At 33.8% G+C, this 14,401-nt stretch overlaps 1 protein-coding gene across 3 annotated transcripts in view; it reads right to left on the reverse strand.

Moving 5' to 3' along the window:
* Positions 1-14,401, reverse strand: part of LOC106784076 (complexin) — a 231,614-nt gene that overhangs the window by 179,718 nt on the left and 37,495 nt on the right. Inside the window, exon 3 of one of the 3 annotated variants that reach the window (XM_014743196.1) lies at positions 10,511-11,206. The exons of the other annotated variants lie outside the window; for them this stretch is intronic. Within the exon in view, the coding sequence (XP_014598682.1) occupies positions 11,164-11,206 (43 nt within the window). The 3' untranslated portion in view covers positions 10,511-11,163. Of the gene's footprint in view, positions 1-10,510; positions 11,207-14,401 lie in introns of those variants that run through there. 3 annotated transcript variants of the gene reach the window in all.

The raw sequence follows: 14,401 nt of genomic DNA on the forward strand, positions 1-14,401 counted from the left end.
ATACGTGCCAGTACCGTGCTACCTTGTCGCGGTAAGATTAGTTATTAGATTACAAGAGCGGCTCAGACTTCCTTGCTAATGGAATGGGTATGGAAATGGGAATGAAGATGGGCCGTGCGGTGTTGGACGTGGAAGCCTTTACTGTAACCACTTGCACTGTCTTGCGTGCGAGGAGCTTGTACCGCGAAGACGCCAAAGGAAACTCAAACAATGAGGATAAGAAAAGAGAGAGAGAGAGAGAGAGAGAGAGAGAGAGAGAGAGAGAGAGAGAGAATCAAGTGCAAAAGGTCGTTCAGTTTGAACTATCTCTAACAACAATTCCATTTGATATTTCTGTGTCTCGAAATAGTTCCTTAAAATGATCGTTTAAAAGAACACCGCAACAATTAATTTCATTTATTCTAAACACTCGAACGAACGAACGAACAAATGAAGATTTTAATTAGTTAAACTAAGACGACAAGAAGAGATTCGACCCTTTAATAGGGATTCTCCCTTCAACCTAAATGTATACTCGTTCGATGATAATGCAAGTTTAGTGGACGATATGTGGGTAAAATGAAGGCACGTTGCTGGCGACCATAATCATTTTGAAAGAAAAACGAGAAGCTATTGGGGCTCAAGGATATTACAGTTTAAACGTAGCCTAAGATCTTCCGGGAAAAAGATTGGTGAAGCTTTTAATGATGGGTTCAATGATTTCCGAGGGATAAAATACGAGAGAGAGAGAGAGAGAGAGAGAATTAAAAGGGGAATATAAAATACGTTAAGAAAATAGAAAATAATATTTTCTATAAAAGAAAAAAAAAAAAAGAAAATAAATCTTGCACAAGGAGTGAACGTTAATATTACGCGTTATATCCCTTCGATCCTTGCTGCTGCTGCTGCTGCTGCTGCCACTGCTGCTAACTTATTTGCCTCGTCGTGATTAGAATTTCCAAACGAAGTCTCATCGATTCTGACGGCAAAGTGGCAGACGGGCAAAAGGGCTACGTCGGAATGTGTAATTTAAAGGAGAGGGAGAAAAGGGTGGGTAGGAAGAGAGCTAGGTGAAACTAAGACGTTTAAGTGAGTCATTAATTGTATTAAGTAAAGTGCTGTCGTTTCGTGAAGAGAAGAGACGAGAGGGAAAAGGATGAGAAAGAGAGACAGAAAAAGGAAGAAAAAGAAAATTCGAGAACGAAGAAAACAGTTTTAGAGAAAATAAGAGAAAAAAAAAGAAACCGAAAGAATAAAGAAAGATAAAGATAAAGATAAAGATAAAGATAAAGATAGATAGATAGATAGATAGAAAATCATGATCACCGATTCGATTTCAAGGTAGCAAGAGTAAGAAAGTATTCCCCGCATGAATCGAGACTCTACGAAATTGCGAAAGGGGAGAAAACTTTCCATACGAATTTCTATCAAGTTTTCCAAAGGACGTTTCCAGTCCTTTCCATATCGCTTAGGCGAATATCGAAATCAGCGAAGCGAAATAGCTCCTCTCTTATACTTATTTTACATCGAACCACGAACGACGAGGATGGTCATAAGTTTTTATTAAGTAACTTTCCAATGGATCCTCCTCCTACGAACACTATCGAAGCGAAAGCTTTTTATTCGGCTTAGAAAATTTTCTAATCTTTCTCTCTATGTATATCCGATAAACGATATATGCGTATTAAGTTTTTTTTTTCCTTTTCTTTCCTTTGTTTCTTTTTTTTCTTTTGGTTCCCTTTCGTTTCTTCGGACCTTATCGACCAATACGAAAATCGATTCCGAACAACGTCGACGCAAAAACCTGGAATATCCGGCATTCGATAATCGAATGTATATTTCTCTCTCTCTCTCTTTCTAACAGGTGACCGTATCCAAAAAGGAAATGACAACGGAAGAGAAAATCTTTGATCGGGTTTCCGTGGTACGCCTTTACTTTAAATCTCATGGAAATGGTCAAAAAATGCCCCGTCCGTAAGGATGACGCTAACGTAATGGGACGGTATAAAAAAGTACGATGAACGAAAATTCAATTTTCCACTGAACGAATAATATACGCGAATATATATATATATGTGTGTGTGTGTGTATGAGTATAAAGTGTGTAAAGATAGTAGAAAAGAATTTCTTTAGAATCTACTTCTTTTCAGATATTTATTCGACTATTATTTAAATCGGAGATTAAGTATGATAATAAAATGAAAAAAAATGATCATAAATGACGGAATCATTTCAATGTATGTACCTAAAGTACCTCCTTTTTACCTTTCTCTCACTTTTTCCTGGATAATTGTGAAAGAATAAGATATCAGAACAGAAAATATAGTCAAGAAGTGCAATAGAGTGTCGGTTACTTTGCATGATCTCCGAGTCTGAAGATCCTTCGGAAGTACTTTTCGATTCCTTCCGGTACTCTACCGAAACGATTCTCCTGCTAACGAGAAACTACGATGAAGAGGAATGAAGATACGATCATCGAATTATTTTCTCGTTAAAATGATACTTCGTTAATTTAACCAGAGTAGTACTAGAAAATTCGTTAACTCGTACATTTTTTCTAGCCACTGTACTAGTTGATCAGTTAATTCAAAGCATCGACCATTCGTTATAAGTTTAAATAAAACAAAAAATGATAGAATTACACAATCTGGCTCCCCCTCCCACACCGCTAAAAGGGACGAGATTTTGAATAGCTTTTTACGTTTCCTTTTGAAACGTTAATTTTGTTGTAATTCGTTGTAATTCAAAATTAAAAGCTTCAACGAAAGTTGATCTCGTGAAGTTACGAGAATTCACCTCACCGAGAGCTCAAAAGATTCGATTATGGTCTCTGGCGGTCCTTTTTTTTTTACAAACCTAAATTCGCTTAGCGAGTTTTCATTTGAATTAACTCGTTTAGAAATGCAAGATAAAGAGAAAGAAATAGTGAAAAAGAAGACAGGTTTCTCACAAGGTAGTGTCAGACGCACGAGGAAGCATATTATGCTAGAAACTGACAGAAAGAGAAAGAGAGAGAGAGAGAGAGAGAGAGAGTCGTATACCTTGTTTGAGGTTACGAAAGGGCCAGTCGTCCTTGTACGAGCTCTCGCGCGTAAACGGGATTGGGTGTTGTCAAGAGGGTGCCGTCAAGGATATTGTCGAGGGTGTCTCGTCTTAACAGAGACGAGACTCATTGGAAACTGTAACTTGAGCCGACGTTAGAAGCCAAAGCAGCACCACCTACCCGAACGTAAATATCCTGACAGGATAACGGAAACTCTCCTTCTTGTACTTGTCCTTAAATATATCTAATTTATACCTTGAGAAACTACAAGATTGTCTGCTACATCCTATTGTCTTAAGTAATACGTTCTCTCAACCTAAAACTAAATTATCTAGATCAGCATGTGTGTTACTCGATAAATAATAATTAATTAATTAATACGCTTTTTTTTCTTCTTTTGTGAAATAAAAAAAATATGTTCTTTCATTATTATATTATAATATAATTAACAACGATATATTGCGACAAAAATATATGTGTTAGAAATAATTTTTGAAATAATATTTTGAATAATACAAGCATACTATTTTCTATTTTATTGATTCGGAACAAAAGAGAGAAGAGGATCGTGTTTTTTCTTTTTTTTTTTTTTTTAAAGAAATATCCAATATATGGGATATCGTATCGTTCGAAAAAATATATATATATCCTATGTAAATATATCCTATATAATAAAATATTGGCACACGTTGGCCCAGTGACCTAGATAATTTCTAGAAATGCCATTGCCAGATTCGATTCCAAGCGAGTGACAAAAAAAAAGAATAGAAAAACCTATCGCTTTACTTCTTGCACGTACCGGGGGGAGGGGCAAGTTTAACGGTATAAATCTTTATAGAAATATTACTCAACTGTATATATATATATATATATAAATTCCTTAAATCGACATCAAAACTACGAAAAGGGTTGCGACAAAGAAAAAAAAAACAAACTGTTTATTTTTCTTCATACACTACTACCGCGGCTTACATAAAACTCCTGAAAAAGATTACCCCTTTTTCCACGTGTTCATAGAATTGTACGTGAGAAGAAGCGAATGAATAGGTTAAAGTCTTTCAAATGGAATATCTTCGTAAGGAAAACTCGTATAGAGAAAGAAAGAGATAGAGAGAGATCCGAAATAGAAAGTATTTTTCAATGAAATTCTTTCCCACCAGACGATCGTTTCATAAAAGTAAATAAAAAAAAAAAGAAAAAAAAAAATATATTCATTATAATATATTTACCATGATTTTTCGAACGGTTATTCGTACGTCGACGCAAACGAAAGAAAATCCCGTTTTATTTTCGTTTTTTGTTAAAAACGAAAGACGTAAAATAAAAGTAACTGAGTAGAAAGATAAAAAAAAAAGTAGAAAAAAAGGAATCTGACGTCGATTTCTTCCATAGAAATATTTTATTTTAATCCCAGGACAAATCGAAAAGTTCTACTACCGTAGCGGTACGTTTACATTTAAAACTCGAACGTTTTCAACGGCCAACTTCGTACGATCAAATATTAAATTTAAGTTTTTTCGTCGGTTGACGTCGTGACTTGAAAAAGAAGTCAAATTACCAACTACATTTTTATTTGCGGATAAAGGTATTAAGATTGAAGAAAATTGTCTTAATATTTCTTCACTGTGTATCGACTCGAATAATTAATCAATCAAAATAAAGTGAAAGAAAAAGAAAGAGATAAAGAGACGTGATCATTGAAAACTGTACTTTATCCTATAACGAGAATTTAACCAAAATACAAAAGGAAAGTTTTGGAAAGGGCTATTAACAGCGATAAACGCTTTCGTTCGACCTGGAAAACTTTCTTATCTCTGCAACCAGCAAATGGATGATTACGAATATGAGAGAGATAGAGATAGAGAGAAGATGGGAGAGAAATCATGAAACTAAAGAGTAGAAAAGAGAGAGAGAGAGAGAGAAAACACACTATACGAGTCTAGCTAGTACCTACGATAAAATTATACGGTTTATGTAGCATTATGCAGTTGCACGAGCAAAGTCCGCGAACGTAATCTCGAGGAGAGGAAAACGCACGAAAAAGAGGGTAACACAGAGAGAAAGGGGAGAGGGTGGATTTGAAAGTGGAAATCTCGCGAGGTAAGCTCACATCCGTTCGAGTTTTCATTCGTGCGCTTGGCTTAACGTACAACACCACCCTAACTCCCCGGCGGCTTCCTCTTTCACGTATTTTCCCTTCTGAATGATGACTCGTACTAGGCGAATGCGATATTCGTAGCGGCGCTTTTATGAATAGCTGAGTTGGTGACAATGTAAAATGTTTGCTAAAACAGAGAGAGAAAGAGAGAGAGAGAGAGAGAGGGACCGAGGAAGAGAGTAAAATAAGAAAGGTGGCTGCTAGGGGTTGCTAGTAAGAGTAAAGGGAATGTTAAGGTGGGAAAGGATGAAGCTGGGATGATAGAACGAGGAGTTTCTACTATTCGCCAGTTTCCATGCGTGTAAATCCACCTTTACTTTTATTCCCAACACCTCTCCTTGTTTTTCCCTTATTGCAAGCTAGACGCGCCTCGTCTTTTCTTGCTTCTCGAATGATCTCTTTTTATAAATCGTCTTAAGTAAACAATTACGTTAAAAGGTAGAAGAATAAATGGTCCCGGTAATAATGTTAATTCGAAAATTGCACTTACAAAAAATATATGATTAATGTGTTGGATTCTTCAGAGTTTTTTCTTTACCTTTCTAATTTTTTATCGTTATACAATTTTTTCGTATTATGTTTGTTATGCGAGTGATCGTTATTTAACAAAATAATATATATCTTATGTTAGTGATATTTTATCGTAATATTACTCACGTTTTTATAAATGATTTTATGCTAAGAAGTATTATTTTTACTTATAATAAACAAAAAAAAAGAAGGTATAAATATAATATATAATACGAAGTAAAACAATTATTATTATAATATTTTCCAACGTGAAAATGAAAAGAATATAAAAATGTTTCAAAGTAAATATTATATTTATAGATGTATAAGAGTACATTTATTCAGAGTTACGTGGAATTATATGTGAGAAGATCCACTTTTAAATGTACAAAGCAAAAAGGAGGAAAATGAAAATTGTATAAGTACGTAAATTACATGTAAAGTAGTGCATACTTTTTTTCTACGCGAACGAACGGCTTCATTTAGATTGGACTTTGAAAAAGTTGATCGTGATACGTTTTAATTTTTCTTTTTCCTTTTTTTTTTGTTTTTCATTTACATTGAGAATAAAAATATCGAGCAGATACTGATACAGTATTCTTTCTCTAAAAAATAAAACAAAAAAATGTAAAATAGTATCACTGTATATATATTCTAGTAATTTCAAATGATAAATGTATTATTTTTCTATTTCCTGTATCATTCATTTTCCATTTTCTGTATTGATCACGTTTAACTAGTTTCAACATTTCATTCTTTCTCTCAAATTACTCTCCTTTCTTTCCTATAAAAGTAAAACAAAATAAACTGTTCCTTATTATTCCTTTTTATGATTTCAAATACTTTATCAACACGTTGACGAAACGATTGATCAGCATAAAATAAATCCATAATTTCTGATCCTATGGGAAAATGAAATTTACTTATGTTACAAACGTATTGTCATTTCGTTACCATCTCATTTTCAAAATTCGATTTAACGTTTTATTATTCGTCGGTAATAAAATGCTCGTTGTTAAACAGATGGTGGACCACCCAAGGTGGTGATAAGGATCAACATTTTATAGTTATAGAACGTCGTTTGCATCGAATGCGTTTCTAGTCAATGATAAGATGTAAATGGAAAGGAACAAAGACAGACGAACAGACGATAGACAAAGATAATCAAAGACGAGAGAGACAGAGAGAGAAAGAGAGAGATAGAGATAGAGTGAACAGTGTTCCCATTGAGACGTGCCGCCTAGAAACGGTCCTCCTTGACTATTAATTAGTCCGATTGCTTTCCCAATTACGGTGAATGTATCAACGCAAAGACAAATTAGAGACGTTACAGATTCTCCACAACAGAGTGAACCGTTTGATAAATATTTGCCAGCCAATGGACGATTAACGACGATTCCAGATCTTCGCGAATATTCCTTTCATTTTTTTTACAATTTTATTCCTTTATTCTTCTTCTTCTTCTTCTTCTTATTATTATTATTATTATCATTAATTTTTCCTTTTCTCGTTATTTCTTTGTCTATCACCTTTGACGAAGACTAAAGATGAAGAGAAGACGATGAAAATTTCACGAGAATTTACCGAGAATAATAAAGCTTTTGTTATATATATATATAAAAATACAGAGACGTATATCTCACGGCGATGAGTTGGAAGATATTTTTATGAAGAGTAGAAAGGAGTAAAGGGAACGAAACGACATAAAGAAAAAAGAAAAGCATAAAGAGAGAGAAAGAGAGAGAAAGTGAGAGAGAGAGAGAGAGAGAGTGGACGGTTGAATGAACGAGCGAGATAGAAGAAGCATGCTCGAAAGTAAAGAGAGGATTCTTTCAATTAGTTCACCGAGTGGAGATTCCAGTTAACCGAGTTTCCGTCCGGACGTCCTGCAAAGTAATGATTACGCCGTTATACTGCTTGGCCGAAGGGGAAAGGTCTTTTCCATTATGCAGTAAGTTAAACACATCCATATTGATAAGTCTCTCTCTCTCTCTCTCTCTTTCTCTTTCTCTTTCTCTTTCCTCTTTCGCCATGGCCACTTCGAAAACGTTTAATAAAATCGTTCCCTTTTCTGTTCCATCGCAAGCATTCTTGTTCTCTTAACACAAAGCTTCCAGAGTCTTCCTAACATTCAAGGAAAAAAAGAAATTTTTATTTAATATCGAAGTTTAACTCGCGTGCAACAAAGATAAAAGACAATTATAGGTGTATCATTGAAAAACTTTGACAAAAATGAACGAAGTAACGCGAACAATCGTATTTTGCTATTTAAAAATATACTGTTACGTTCTATCTGAATGTTAATACTTGAAAACAACAATATTGCAGAGTTCGTAATATTTGAAAAATTCCTTTAGTGTCATTTAGGAAAACGAAATTAAAAGTTTCCGTTTTAAAAAGTGACTTTCTTATCTTCAATCTAAAGGAATGGTGGTGGTGATGCTAGGGGAAAGAAGGAAAGGCGGAGGGTGTACAAAAAAAAACACGAGAGCAAAATTCTCAAACTTACATTAGTATGAATTTATGTAAAATTGTTTCAGCAGTCGCGTGTTAATAGAACTTGTTTAACGAGAAGATGGCAAAAAAATCATGGAAGAAAAGGGGGTCTTGAAGAGTAAGAAAAAAAAAAAAAGGTGAACTCAAATAAAGATAAATTCACTCGTATATTGATATAGCAAGAAATTACGTGGTATGTGAATAAGAGGAAGAGAGATAGAAAAACTCTCATATATATTAACGACATTGGAATGTTGGATTCCCTAGAGAGGGAGAAGGGTTCCTGTAAGTGTAGTGGCGGTAAAGGTACAAGTCCACTCAAAACTCCAAGTAATTAAAGGAACGCTCCCGGTCCTCAAAAAGTTTTCGTGTTCTTCCGTGGAAGCCTTACCCCTACCTAACCTAACCTTCTTCAGCAGCTAGTAACGAGTTTCGAGCCATTAGCAAGAGTGGAAGGACGGATAACTCTGGTCGAATAATGCGGTTCTAGAAAATAAACTGTCGGATTTAAAAGTCTCGATTGAAGTGACAAACATTGGGGAGTGTGGGGTAGGTGGGGAGGGGTGGGGGGAGGAAAAAAAGAAAAATTAGCCTATTTCTAATCGCACATTTTTGGTATCCCTTATTTCGAAGATGACATTATTTTTTTTTTTTATAGAATTCCGATGAAAATAAATTGGCCAATATTTCAGGAATGACGATACGATCTATCTGTTATAATATATTTTTGCTCAATCTCGCAAATTTAAATGATATTTTTGGTGTAATACTTTTTATTTATCTAACGAATTTTAGTTGGATAAAATCGTTCGAGGGTATCGAAGATAATCAAATTTGTTGAAAGAAAGGTAAAAAAAAAAAAAAAAAACAAAAAGGAAAAAAAACTAGAATAAAAGGATTCTAAGTGGAATTCTATGTCCTCGTTAATTTTTAAAACGAGAACGCAGAAAGTATAACGGAGAAAACTTAATAGACGCTAATAATGTGAAAGCGAGGAAGTTGAAACGTCAAAGAAAAGTAGCCGAAAGGTTCCTCGCGTTGGAATCTCGCGTTTTCAAGAAGTTAACTGCCGAGTTTGCGATATCTCGCGAGTCGCGGGAAAAGAAAGAAAGAAAGAAAGAATGAATGAATGAATGAATGAATTTATTGAACGTGCGAGAAAGAGAGAGACAATAAAGAAAGAATATATAAGTTGAGAAAAACTCGACTCGAAGGAATACGAAATATCTTTTTAATCGTCGAATAATATTCCGTCGAGTTCATGAATTAATAAGAAAAATTGTTTCACCAAATGATGGATTTAGTTACTGATATCTCTTCTTCTAAACGATAAAGTTCAACGAAGGATGAACGATGAGAACAAACGAGTTATAAAATCAAACTTCATAGAAATCCAATTGACCAAATTGAAGTATTAATTCGAACTAATACGAACTTTGACATAATTTTACGTAAGATTGATTTACGTTAGCATCAAATAAAACCAATGTATAATATTTCCAAACACGTTAAAGTATCGAATATAAAAATCGTAAGGAATCGATCGAAAAATTGTTTTGACGATGCGTGCAACAAGGAGTTAAGTAAATATCGTTGAACATAACGTGCAATAAGGGTAAGCATGAAAAAAGATAGAAAAGAGAAAAAAAAGATATTTAAAAAAAGAAGAAAAAAAAAAGGAATAAACGAGGATGCTAAATGACTTCATCGAACATTAAAGAAAGACCCCTTTCGACGTTGCTAACGATGCAATGTCATTATTTAGCTTCCATTATCGATGCCTCCTCTGTATGGCAAATAATAATTAAAGAGTTCGAGCGTTAAAATCGATGAAAGCGGACAACCGAGCAGGGTCTGTCAAGCTCGAGTCCGTTAGAAAAGAAAAAAAAGAACGAAAACACAGAGGGGAAGAACGTAAAAAATAAAAAAGAAAGAGAGAGAGAGAGAGAGAGAGAAAGATAAGAGGAATACATTTCCTCGCGCGAACGCGTTTAATTCTTTAAAAACCCTTTTCTTTCTTTACTTATCGCTCGATAAAGCGATTAAAGTTAGTGGATTTTATTTATATTGCCGACAACTTTATTTCCAATGTTAATTTCTTAATTCACGGTGCCTTTTTGTATATCTTAAAGATTACCTACCCCCATTGGACTTTTCGCGAATGGCGAAGAAACTTTATCTTCTAGAAAAAAAAAAGATTCATCTGTGGGCTTTTTTTTCTCGTTTAATTTTTATAAATAAATCTCTATGTCAACGATATTTCGTGTATAACATTTTGATATAATTATATCGTATAAATAAATTAAATTCTATATAATACTTTAACGAGATATCGGTTGATTAAAATTTATAGTTGTCTCTAGTTGACAATACCGTGCGAATGGATTAAAGTATGTACTGGTGTATATCTGTCATATTTATGGCATATCTTTTTCTCATACTATTTTCAGTCTCAACACTCTAGTCGTATATATATAGAAACAGACGGACAGAAAGTGAGATAGAAATAGACACCGATGTCACGGGATATACTAGGGTAACCATTGTACTTTCTCCATTACTATTTCAAGCATATCTATCTCGCCTACACCACCACCACTACCACTACCACTACCACCACCACCCACACACCTCCGTTTGCCACGCGCTCGTCGTGCTTTTCCTTTTCAACGTGTACACATTCAACCGGAATGAAAAGGATTCTCGCGTTAATGAAGCGACGTTGTCCACGAGCTGCTGGTGCTACGTTAACGCGTACCTGGTTTAATGGAAATTTACACAGTGCCACGGAGTCAATAGAACTTTCTTCTGCGTCGTACTATTTAGTATATACGTACGAGTCAACGTTGCTACTTTTTTTTTCTTTTTTTTATTTTGTTTTATCCTCTTTCCTCTTCTTTCTATCCATGTTCGTTTTGTTTAAATATTGAGGACGTGATATGCACGCGTGTTGCATAATGTAGGTGTGTATGTATGTTTATACGTTACCACGGAAACGTAAGGCACGAACGGAAACGTACCTGTAACAAAAAGATATTATATTGTTAATTAACCATAGATATTTTTTGTTTGTTTGTCTAAAATTAATCAATTTGATCATTTCTTGTTTTGTCTATGGAAGCATTTTGTTGTTGTTGTTGAAATTATTTTTAACAAAATATTTTCACGCGTGTTTAATTATTTATTCTACAAACATCGTATACTTTCATATACTAATTTAGAAGGGAAGTTAGAAAGAGATTGAATATTTTCACGTGTTTAATTACTTATTCTACAAACATCGTATATTATCATATACTAATTTAGAAAGGAAGTTAGGAAGAGATTGTTAAACCGTTCGATTAGTTGTCTTCGCTAAAGGAAGGGGTCCCCTTCCTATCATCATAGTTCTCGAAGCGAGATATCGAAGGAAGATACTGGACTCTCGATCGCCGATACAAACTCGTATCGGTTTGATAGCCTTATCGAAAGTTTCAAGGAGACTTCGGGCTATTAAAGCTTAACACCGTGCACAACTCGTGCAACGCCATTTTCTAAATAGACGAACGAAATTGCGTATCCTCTTATATTACTTAAGACGAGTAAGAATTTTTCATTGATATTCAAAATGGGTAGTAACAGTACCGAAACAAAAAAAAAAAGAAAATACGTTAAGTGGAAAAAAAAGGAAAGGATCGTATAAAATTCTAATCATCCTATAGAATGAGATGGTTTAAACATTGAAAATAAAAAAAAAAGATTGTCACGAAGTTCGCGAATGCCGCACGCTGCAAAATGCAATCGGTTGCATCTTATAATGGATCTGGCAGGTTGCGTTGGAGCATTCACAATAATCCACTATCTATATATATATATGTAATCCAAAAGGGCTGATACGTGAATAAATCATGGATTGAAAAAGTCTGTTCCATCGGAGAGACACTCTGGATTATATTGAAATGATGGAAATAATGGAGGACACTTTTGTCGTGCGAGCGTTTCGTTAAAAAATGACTCCTTCCTTTTTTTTTTTTTCCTTTTTTTTTTTCCTTTTTAACAAAATATTCCATTTATTCGTCCCATCGGATTAGCATTCACGTACGTTATTCGAACACTTTTAGATAATAAATCAAAAGGACGCACCGTTGGATGGGATCTATGACGTGAGATCTAAACGTGTACGTCGTCGTCGTTCTTTGGGAAGAACTCATTAAAATGTATATCAACTTAATGGCCAAACTACGAAATGTTCTCTCGGTGAAATTTTTGTAACTACAATTTTTTAGATAACAGTTAAGTAGAGACTTTTTAAATATAAAATGAAAAAAAAGAAAAAACGATTCTTATACGTCTCAGTCGAGCAAAAAGCTACACGATAAATTCCCTTCGAGGTAACAAAAAACGTATCTGTAGGCGTGAATGTAAAGGGAAATAGAAGAAACTCTTCAAATCGTATTTCATTTTAATGGCTTTTAGAGAGAGAGAGAGTGTCGTAAGAAAAATAAAAAATGCTTTTACCGGCAATTAGTTACATTTACTTTTTAACTATTTTCTCAAAAGTTATATTATTATCATTGAATTATTTGATTGATCATTCGCAAAAATATCTTCTTTCATTTATATCCTCCCCCCCCCACCCACCCATTATTCTAATTTTCATTCACAATTAATAATAGTAATAAATGATATTTGACATATAAAAAGTATCTATGGTAAAGAAGATTTTCTTAAAAGAAAAAAAATATTATTAGTTCACGGTGATTATATTGTTTCGCGAGATACTTGAATATTTTTGTGTGAATGATCGTAACTCTCTCAAGAGGATGGGGATCGTGATGCAAAATAATGTTCTTATAATTTATCAGTCATGATAGTTTAGCGTTGATTAAAGCCAGATGCTTTAGATATCATTCTCATTGAGAAAGAGCCGTGGAAAGGGCTAGGATCTCGGTATGCAAATGTCTAACACTCATTCAGCGTATCGTATTAAGCCATCGCTTCTGCGTCTAATCCTAGATTAAAACGGATTATATATACGCGACACGTCTACGGTACAAGTACGCTAGAATGGCTAACAAGTTTTATCAACGTTACGCTAACAATCCAGGTAAACATTATGAACGATCGTTCAAACTCCAGACACCCGGTGTGTACTTTGAAAAAGAATCGTATACGTATGAAATATATATATGTTACAGTCAAAGCCGGGAATCAGTCATTGCTAGTAATTCCTTGGCATTACTATGACTGCAAAGAGCATTCAGACGAAGTCGGTAATTGAAAAATTCTTCCAGTTTTTCCTAGGCATCGAATATAATACTTTGATATTCTATAGAATGTTAAATTACTATTTAAACAACGATGAAAAGAATACACTTTCGGGTACAGACACGCACAGCCATACGCAACCCCTCCCCCCTAAAACAACCCATACAGGCAAAAAACATTTCGTTCTAAATCTGTGTATCTTCTAATACGATAGGGAGCAAAAGATACAGATTTCCGTGGAAATATCTATGAATATCTGTAATAATGTTTAAAAAATAAAGACCGAACCTTTGCAAATCGATTTATAACTCGATAAGGTATTTTACACGTAGGAAATATCAGAGATTGCAATGATATAAATTTGCTAATTTTTTGAAAAGTTTTGGTAAATATTTTTTATACTAAAAGTGAATAGATTTAAATAAAACTTATATTAAATTAAAATACACTCTTTTGTCTACGCGTAGAATACCATATCGAGTTATAAATTTAGCATGTGAAATTTAGAAAATGTCAGAGAATTCATTGCTTTAAATTGTACAACTTTGCTAATTCTTTGAAAAGTTTTGATAAATATTTTTTATACTAAAAGTGAATAGATTTTAATGAAACTAATATTAAGTTAAAGTACACTCTTTTGTCTACTCGTAGAATACCATATCAAATTATAAATTTAGCATGTAAAGTTAAGAAAATGTCAAAGAATGCAATGCTGTAAATTGTGCATCTTTGTAATTTCTTTGAAAAGTTTTGGTAAATATTTTTTCTACTATAAGTTAATAGATTTTAATGAAACTTATATTAAATTAAATTACACTCTTTTGTCTACGCGCAGAATACCTTTTTGAGTAATAAATGAATCTGAAAAGGTTCATAAAATGGCCAAGAATGCGATGCTACAAATTTTTCCTACTTTGCCATTTCTTTGAAATGTTTCGGCAAATATTTTTTATATATATTTTATTATA

Source organism: Polistes canadensis, unplaced genomic scaffold (assembly GCF_001313835.1).
Source record: "Polistes canadensis isolate GaletaPanama2010 unplaced genomic scaffold, ASM131383v1 scaffold_30, whole genome shotgun sequence".
Taxonomy (NCBI): Eukaryota; Metazoa; Arthropoda; class Insecta; order Hymenoptera; family Vespidae; genus Polistes; species Polistes canadensis.